This window comes from Prosopis cineraria, unplaced genomic scaffold, assembly GCF_029017545.1.
Source record: "Prosopis cineraria cultivar Desert tree isolate PC_DT_omini unplaced genomic scaffold, ASM2901754v1 PC13, whole genome shotgun sequence".
Lineage (NCBI taxonomy): Eukaryota > Viridiplantae > Streptophyta > Magnoliopsida > Fabales > Fabaceae > Prosopis > Prosopis cineraria.
The window spans coordinates 11,081,524-11,092,027 of NW_026555344.1; the positions used below are offsets into that span (position 1 = coordinate 11,081,524).

The 10,504-nt window shown below is 29.2% G+C and overlaps 1 protein-coding gene and 1 non-coding gene across 2 annotated transcripts; both read right to left on the bottom strand.

Annotated features, from left to right (window-relative positions):
- Positions 1-6,035: 6,035 nt before the first annotated feature.
- Positions 6,036-6,119, bottom strand: TRNAL-CAA (transfer RNA leucine (anticodon CAA)). Its single transcript has one exon. It is a non-coding gene; the product is annotated as a tRNA-Leu (tRNA).
- A 1,673-nt stretch (positions 6,120-7,792) lies between these two features.
- Positions 7,793-8,605, bottom strand: LOC129290134 (uncharacterized). The gene is given in 2 exon segments (XM_054926841.1): positions 7,793-8,075; positions 8,078-8,605. Coding segments are annotated over 2 exon segments (174 nt in total). The 5' UTR covers positions 8,201-8,605; the 3' UTR covers positions 7,793-8,024.
- Between the last annotated feature and the right edge of the window lie 1,899 nt (positions 8,606-10,504).

Below are 10,504 nucleotides of genomic sequence, written 5' to 3' on the forward strand. Positions count from 1 at the left end.
TCCTGTAAAAATATTAACCACGGGGAATGAGACTTAAAAGTCCCAGTAACCAAAAATTAATATGTAATGATGCATGCGGATGAAACTAATCATGCGATTGCTAAGTGGGCACACAAAACATTTAACCGAACAATATTTTCAAACAAACCGAACAAGTATGTAATTGCATGACTGCACCTTATATCCTCCTTTCACCATGCTCGGACGCCAAATCACCCGGCCAAAGGTGAGTTGGACCAAGCGACACGCCACTCATTGGGTCCAATGAGGGCTTACCATGTGGTAATAATTAATCAAACAGAAATTTCCATTAACACCATATATTAAAATACCCTGACAAGTCATGCATCATTCAAATATTCAAACAGAAATATATCCGAACAATAATAGCTCATCATGATAAACAAAAATAAATTTTTAATCCACTTGGCAATAATTTCAAACAAGTATATACAGTATTTATTTTCAATAATTCATAATTTTTCCAAACAATAAAACAATACATAACCATTCACAAACACACCCATCACAACACATTAATAATGGTTACCTTGTGTCTTGAATAACAAGTTCCCCTTCACAACTCCTCTTTCACCACTATCTTTGTCAACAAAATCTACATAGTTATTTCATAATACTATGTATTAATTTTACATTAAAATACATAACTCTAATTTAAAGAGTTAGAAAGTCTTAGATCTATAATCCATATTAACACTAATTTAAGATTTATGCCTCATTTAACTTCCCAAATTCTTTTCTAAATTCTCGTACCCTAATAAACTATTTTTAAGCCTTAAATTACTTCTGGTATCACAATTTCATCCTTCTATATTCTAAAAATTCACCCAAAAATAAATTAAAAATTTTAGAATTATCCTGAAGCCTCAAATCACCTTTCTATAACCTCAAAAATACCTATTCATACTTAAATAAATATTTAATAATCAGAGGTTCATCCCTACATCTCAGATTCCACATAAATTCGACCATATAGATCTAGATTTTAAGTCAAAAATTCTTAAACATGAGTTTCAACCTCAAGAAAATATTCTATAATATTTATTATATCTCTAAGAGTTTTAACCTATATTTTTAATACATCATATCATCAGATTAACTATCCTATAGAAAAATTCTAATCAGAATATTTACTCTATCCTACAAAATAATCATATCACTAGAAAGCTAATATTATTTAGAAAATAACTATAAAATTAATTTTGTAATTAAATAAATTTTTAAATGCTAATTTAAACAGGAAAGTTAGAACATACCTGAAGAAAAAGAAAATAATCCCCCCTGCGAGAAAACGCCGAACAACGTGAGAGAAAGAGAAAAAAATAATATAAAAGTGGGATTGTGAGTCCCAAAATTATATTAAAAAAAACTATAGGTCTGAATTTAATTATTCAAACCTCTGGGCCATAAGTTGCAATTTCCTTTAAATTGCATCTTAGCCTCTCATGCTTCCTAATGCACACACCCCCTCCTTTTTATACATGAAGGCACCTCTTATCTTCTCTCATCTAACCAATATGGGACTTAGAAACAACAACCTTCCTCCCCCCCTTTTTTTGTTCCTTCTACCTTCTCTTTTTTTTTAACACACACATAAAAAAATTATTTATGTATTATATCTTAACTAAATATTGCTTATGTGGTTTTAAATTTAAATTTTTAAATTCATAATTAAATACCTAATCATAATATTATTTCTAAATAACCTCAAATAATATAAATTCTTATTATTATCATTTTTTTCCTCAAAACCTAAATTCCACAATTTCTTATTATATAAAAATCAGGATGTTACAGTTTAACTAGTCAAGCCGTCGACCGAACACAAACAACTTGTTTCACTCGTTTTAAACTGTTTTATGAGTTAAGCTAGATTGAGTTATTGCGAACTATCGTTTAAGTGGGAAACCGAATTCAAGTCGGAAACCAAAGCGAGTTTAAAAAACCAGCCAAGTTTAAAAATAAGGGTTTCAACTCTTACTCATTTTGAAGGGAAAAAAAGAAGATGAACAAAGGAGAAGAAGGAAGAATGATCTTTCTATCAATGGCAACAAAAATAATCAAAAACTTGAAAATGAAATCAAAAGATAAAACTTTGACCAGGAACGTGGACTTTGAATGCTTGAGACCTAGAGTTTTGAGTCAAAATGAAGAAGAAAGTTGTTTGATGGAAAATGAAAAAGCAAAATGAAGCAGCACATTTGTAAAGAAGAGATTAGGAGGGAGTAACATGAAAGCATGAGATCAGGACACTCAAAGTAGATGTTCAGAGTAGATATAGATATACTGATGGCTCATGAATGAGAAATATAATTATTTTTTCAAATTGAAAATAAATCCTTCATTTTTTTCAATGTTTTGAAAGACACAATTAAAATTATTAATATTATTATTATATGTTATTAAAATGATTACATTTTATAATGAGATATTATATTATTATGTATATTATTTCAGTCAAAATTGTGAGGCTTTTATTAAATATGGGAATATGCAAAATATAACTTGATAATTTTTTATAGAAGTAAGAAAATAATTATTTTTATTACGTGTGTGTATTTGTTATTACATTACATACCAGTTGATAATGTACAAAAATATAATGGGAAGTGGCAATCAGGAACAAGATAAATAAAATAGGAAAAAAATCGTCAGAAGTGGAATTTGAACCCACCTCCTGCAACACCAGAACTTGAGTATGGCAACTCAGACCACTCGGCCATCCTGACACACGACAAGGCTGTAGCAGATTTTATATTTTATTTGCGTGTTTTTGTTTTTGATGCTCTACAACTTCCATTCCGCTTATTTTTTTTTTCAATGACCTCCTGATTTTTCCGTGCTAAAATTTGAGCTTTTTATGTATAAAAAGAAATTAAAGATAGAAAAGATCACAAAATAAAAAAAAGAGCCTTATTCTTGAGATGATAGGAATAAAACTTTAGTATGAAAACAGAAAAATTATTATAAATAAAAATGCCAAAATAAAAAAAAGGGCGTAAGACAGAAATTGAATGTCTTAAATCAATATTTTGGCCTTCCAGTCATATGCTGCTATTAGATTAAGAGGATTTCTTCTGAAGCTAATGACATTAATCAATTGCTTATTTTATTCAAGATTTTGACTGAAGCTGATGATTCAAAGGAGAGAGCGTCGCAAACTTTTGCCAACAACAAATTAAAAGAATTAATACTAATTTTATTAAAAATTATTCATAATTCCATGCTAAGATTCGCACGTGCACTACTATTCCTAGTTTTCCTTTTTTCAAAATAATAATAATTGGGTACTGGCTAGATATCAAAGTAACCAATCACATTCTAATTAAGGATATTTTTCTAGCATCTTTGCCAAGGATTATCATCATATTTTTTTTTTTAATAAAACCCTACCATACACCAGCACTCATCAACATTTCATCAAAGATTTTTATCATATAATGTAAATATGATTGTTTTCTTTGTTGTATTCTTGTTGTCCACTTTTTCCTAGTTAATCAAGATATATTAATTTACAATACATAAAGTTTTTTAGATTAAATTAATTTACGTGTTAAAGGAAAATTATTATTTCGGTTTATGACTAAAATAAATTGCAACTAAAATCACTGTTTCGAAATGATATTTTTATTTCAAAAGTTTTATTTTTATTTTTAAATAATTTTTAATAAAATTCTTGAAACTCTATAGCTAGAGGCCATTTGACAAACACGTTGTGTGTCCATATATCTAATATCCCCATTTCAAACTTTTTCAAGCAGATCCTCACTTGATGAGCACCGAGTGCTCATCACTAGGACGACTGACCTTGGCTTTTTATTTTTTAACATGAAATGATATCTACCATTCATTTGAAATTGATTTTTTAAATATTTTTAATGTTGTATATATTAAAATAAAAAATTATAAAAATTACAAAAAATATTAATTTTAAATTTGGATTATCCAATGTACATGTAAATGGTCAATTATAAAAATTAAAAATTTTTAAAATTTTAATTGGACAGTTGGGATCAAATCTCTATTGTCCAAAATATATCTTAATGGTTAATCTATGAAAATTATTATTAAATTAAATTATTTAGATTAAATATGTACTGTCCTGATTGATGATAAACAAATTTATTAAAAAATTTATAATTTTTATAAATTCTTATTTTTCACTAGATATAAATTGTACTTTTCATAAATAAAAAGAAAAAATTAAATCTGAGTGATTCAAATTTTATCGAGGTGATGAGCACCATGATATTTATTCCATAAATGAAGATAGAAGATATTTCAAATTTAAATTTAAATTTTTATAATTTTTATTTTGATAAATATAATATTAAAAATAGCTAAAAATTAATTTAAAATAACAGCAACTATCATTTGATGTCAAAATGAAAGGTCAGGATTAAGCCTCCTAGTGATGAGCGCTCGGTGTTCATCAGCTGAATAAGGATCCTTTTTAAGCTCCCAAAGCTTCCAACCCCATCCTATTTCACCTCTAATATCCAATATATAGAGCTCAGTAAATTAAATTAAAAATGTAAAACAATGTTTTCAATCATAACTCCCCCGACATGTTTATTAAAAAAGGAGCGTTCAGAATCTTATATATACGTGGTGTGTATATATATAGATAAGTAAAAAGCAACCAAAATTAAAAGCACCTTGACCTTGACATAAGCAATAACAAACCCCATACACATATTCAAAGGAAAAGAGATCAAGCAGAGATGATATGTGTGCTGTCTTCAATCTTTAATTACTTCTCCTTCTAATGGCTAAATGAAATTTCTTTAATTATTAGCTAAAAATTTCTTTTAATTTTACCCCAATATTTAAATAAAATATTTTAACTTGCAATACATTTATGAATTTAAATATATAAAGATGTGTGTGTGTATTTATTATATTTTTATTTGGCCCATCGGATCAAATTTTTGATCACTCAAGCTTCTTCTCTGTGAAGTTCAGCTGCCTGTATATGGGTTTATTTGTCACTTGACATTGACAAAATATGATATTATCAGGTCTCAGTAAATTTGAGAATTCGGATGAGTTGGGCCTATTTGAGCTTGGCCTGAATAAGCCTGACCTGAATAGACTCGAACCCAAACATACTCCATTCTCTGAAAAGCTTGAATAGCTAAGTTCGGCCTAAATTCCTTCAGACTTCGAGTAGCTCAAATTCTTTCAGGCTTTGGGGGGCCCAAATACCCAAACTGTAATTTTAAATCATTTTTAATTAATTTTTTAACTTTAAAATTAATTTTTTTATTTTATAAAAAATAAAAATATATATTTTTGATACTTAAACGATGTATATGACTCAAATATATGATATTTTAGTATAAAATGACCTAAAATTTAAAGAATTAATTAATATTTATTATATTTTATAAATTTGTTAAAAATAAACTTTTTTATTTGGGTATTCAGGCTAAGCCCGAACTCGATCAGGCCTGGCCTGAATTTTTTCAAATCTATTCAACCCGAATAAGCCCGAACATAAAATAAATCATTTTTTTAAACTCCGATTCTAAATTTTTTTGAGTGAGTTCAAGCTAGCTCATTGAATTTGATCCAAATTATCAACTCTAGGTCCTGATAACATGCATGCAAAGACAAGCTGATCGAACAAACATTAGAAAATTGTGGATGGATTGAACCGGAGCTTGAAGGAATTAATGAACGTAACAGCATGCTCAACAAGTCTGAGTCGATGTTGAATGCGTCTCTGTCACTGCAAAAGCTAGTTCATTAACTGCTTCGAAGAAGTGGAAACGTATAGCTTAATTAGTGTGCAGCAGAGATTGAAACTGACTCGATCGAGAGAGATATGGATGGAGGGATCTCGTTTTGCATGCAGATTGGTACGTGAGATTCGTCGTCTTGTGAAGATAAAGAGAGAGTTATTATCGGCTCATGTACGTGGAGGTAATGGAGGTTCGTATTAATTATCTTGCGAATAATAAGTTATGAGGCTGGAGGGAGAAGGAGATAAATAAAATAGGAAAAAAATCTGTCAGAAGTGGGATTTGAACCCACGCCCTCTCTCGAAGACCAGAACTTGAGTCTGGCGCCTTAGACCACTCGGCCATCCTGACACGTGACAACGTTGTGTACGGTTCTCTAAAATGTTTGTATCTTATTTTAATCTCTTACAATATGTGTTTGAGCGTAGGAGAGAAAGGGAGATATATTTGGAGGACTGTTAAATTTGGGTATCGAGCTTCTTCCGTCATTTTAATATCTCTTGCAATGCACTAAATTTTCAAGTATTTTTTACAAATTTAAAAAAATAATAAAAGTACACAATTTAATTTATTTTCCTTTCAAAATCATAAAAAATATAAAACAACATCATTTCATCACCTAAAAGTATCAAAATGTCTATCATTTTATATAGAATATAATTATCAAAAGAAAGGGAGAGGGAAAATACAAATGCTTGTCCTTATACATTTTAGCGTGTTTCGATATTAGTTTTTATTCCTTTATTTTTATTGTTCCAAGTCCATTAGTTTCAAATGTATGCAATATTAGTCTTTATCATTACTAGTTAAATTAAATCTACTAATATGTACATAACTCTATTTAATTTGTCGGCTAGTTGATAAAATTATGATGAGTTGAATATTATATGAATAAAATGGCTCCTAAAATTTCTACCTATATGTTTCTAGTTGTGTGTTTTCTTCCTTTTGAAACTTCATTTATTGCACATTTATAAATTCTAATTTAATGCCCTATTTTTTTGTCTTATTATACAACTCGTCATAATTTTAACAAGTTAATACAAGTAATAAAGTTTATGCACATGTTAACTATGATCATATTTAAAATATAAGTACTAAAAATGCATATAGATGAAATTTAATGGACTAGAAACAATAAAATAAAAGTATAAGAAGTAATATTAAAATATGTTAAAGTATAGAGGCTAAAAAAATTGAAAGCTCAAGCATTAAAGGCTCCAAACCTAAAAAATTTTAATATAATACCTCATGTTAATAAGATTGTTAAATTTTTGACAAAATCGCGAGATCAAATTTAATTTGAGAGGTATACTTGGTGACAATTATAATTATTATAACTATCATTAATGACACCTCACCAAGTTAAATCTGACTTGGTAGATTTTGCTAACAATATAACATTTTTATTAACGAAGGTTATATGTATTGAAATAAAAATTAAAATTTCACCTAAAAAAATTTAAAATTTAATAGGGTTATCTAAAATGAAATTTTTAATGTCCTATGTCATCTCTAAGAAGCAATAGCTCATTAGATTAAATTAAAGAGAGGAAAATGAATTAATTTTTTAAAATGAATTTTCAAAATAAAAAAATATACTCAAGTTCAAGCAACCCAAAGGGCTTTACCTTATAACATACTTTCGTTGACTCATATTTATAAGTTATTTCTAACATATTTTACCGAGATCAAGAAAAACTTTAAATTTCATTTACTTGTGTCTAAAAATTTAACAAGTTTTCACATTTACCTTCAATAAATGTTCTTAAATCTTATCAATAATTTTTTATTCAAAGCATTCAATAAAAATAAAAATGTAAAGAGAAGCGTTAGGAATTGGCAAGTGTCCTAATATAACCAAATTCTCTCCCCTCCCCCCAAAAACCCTCTCCCTACCTTATAAATAGGCATGAGGAGTAAGCAATAACAAGCACTCAACTTCCCTTCATGCATATGGACATCCAATAAAATTGGAACCATCCAAAGAATATTAGCTCTTGCGCAAGGATGACATGTACAAATCAAGAAATAACAAGCACTCAAACCTCGGTCTGAATTCAAAGGGAAAGAGGCAGAAATGGTAGAACAGTTCTCAGTAACAAGAGTGCAAGTATGAGTGCACATTAATTGGACATTCCACCACTTATTAGATGCCACCTCCATTTTGGTCCAAAAAGTACATATAAACAGCTAAAATCTTGAAAATGCAGTAGGAATTTGTTGGTGCAATTACAGATATGAAAAGTGCCTTTATCACTTCATGTTTGCTTCTGTGAACAAAACATGACGACTAGCCCTAGGATCATGTACTTTCTAAACTCAAGCTTCTCTGTAAACTGCCTAGGCTTCCTCTTGACATAGAAGAATCCAGTCCCAGCAGCCGAGACAAGCCGAACAAACGTTTGAGCCTTTTTCTTCTTATCACCCATTCCTTATTGGCTTATCCTGTCAAAAAAAACAAAATCAAACGATCCCTTGTTCAGATCCTCCAAGGTTTCATAATTTTGGGGTTAAATTAACTCCTCAGTCCATAAACTTTCACTCAATTTTTCAATGTGATCCTTATCCATTAAAAGTTAGCGACTTGAATTTTTTGTTGTGGATTCAAAATTTTTTTAATTAAATCTTGTTATAGGGCCATTAAATTTTGTGGATGTAACCAACCCTATACCATCTTTGACTGTATCCAGAGATTAAAGTAATTTAACGACATGACTGGGACATGTATTCTTCCCAACTATAATTCAAGCACAACTGACACTTGTATACTTGAGTTGGACCCTTGACTTAATATAATGCCTAACAATTTTGATTCTTGAGACTCTGAATATGGATGATTCATGTCAACCATAAGGTAAAGGTAAATCAAGTGAAATCTACTCATGTGAATGAGGGATTTGGATTTAATAACTATACTTAGTATAGGCACTGAATGTCTGAAGCATTTTTAATCGTTGAAATTCAAATCAACCGTTCAGATAAAATCACTTATTTATTAATCTTAACTGGGGTATGAATTCAAAATCATTGATTTAAAAATTTAATGTCCATATTAAGTATAATCACCAAATCTATATCCGTGAATGGGGAGTGACTTGGCAATAGCATGAATCACGCATGTTTAGAATGTCAAGATAGTCACACGAAGTGTGGCTCAAACGGTAAGCAAGCTTGAGCTCAATAGTTTTGAGGCCTTTACAATGTTAAGAGTTAGATCCCACACATGAAAAACCAATTACAAGGTGGATCTCCTCAATATCCTAAGCAAGATTAGTCTAACACCCAAAATATTTGTGCTGATGGGCTCGCACACAGTGCTTATAACTGAAGAAATGACATTTATGGCTGAGCAGCCTCTTGATTGCAGGAGTCTCTTGAATCAGGATTTGTTTAATGGTCCTATGGAGCAGGCTAGCTGGATATTTGTATTTTATTAAGGCTTTCAGCTTGTTAGATTGACATTATAATCGATTTTGGGGTCCAATAATTGATTTTTGAAAAGATTAACCAAACAGCAAAAAAAGTTGATAACTGATTATTGAGCCAGAATCACATTTTGAAATAAACTCTAGAAGGTTGCTTATAAATTCGATTTTACTGTTAAATAATATATTTACTTCTTAAATAAAGTTTAACAAATTTAATAATATTAAATACACTTAATCAATATTTAATTTTTGAAAATTAATGTTCTTTATGATAATTTGGACAGCTAAAATCAATTTTAGTATACAAACAAATTACGTTATAACATACTTTCTCCGTTCAAAAATATAAGGTATTTTTTAAGGAATTGGATATTAAAAAATGTAAGCATTTTAGTCTTTCAAGGTGTAATCATTGTATTGTTTTCAAAAGTGTCCCTATTAATAAATGACTTTATATTTATTGTAAGATGTTTAATAAGAATAATATAAAAAGATAAGGGTAGTAGAAGTAAGTAAAGTAAGTAACTATTTTATTAAGGGTGAGATTCGGTTAAAAATACTTTACATTTTTTAACGGAAGGAGTAATAATTATTAAAGAAAAATCAATCATATTAATCAATTATTTTTATAATCAATTAAACCCAATTGAAATTCAAACAGGCCATTTGCTTTTTTTCTTTTTTTTTTTTTAAAAAACGTAATGGAGAGCTTGTGGGAAAGTGAAAAAGAATGCGGATAGCAAATTGTGGGCCACATCATTAGAATTTTAATGGCATGCAAATGAATGTGAATGGCTAGGATCTAATCAAAATTAGAAGTTTTCTTTTTTATTATTATCATTATAAGGGCACATTACAGACATTTAACTCTAGAGGCCAGACCTAAAAATTGAATGATTTATGGGAACCTACAAAACAAAGGACTCAATTACATGGTGCATCACAAAACTACTTCAGACTAAAGTGTAATCCACATAAAAAAAAAAGCCATTACATATCATCTGAATAGATCTTCAAAGAGAAAACCTAATTTCATACGAGGCCAACATAAATTTTTTGATGCACAAGATATATATCAGGAAATGAAATTGGTCATCTCTAAAAATAATGACGGTTATCATTTAAAAAAAAAAAAAGTAATTCTTAGGACGTGCTGACCACAAATAAGCACTGTAAGTTTAAGGGTATGCAGTTGGCTTTGTAAACTTTAAAAATAAATACATAAATAAATTCAAACTGTGAACACCATGGATGAACAACAGCAAGAATTTTGTATTTCCAAAAGGGAGTGAAGCTTCATATGGT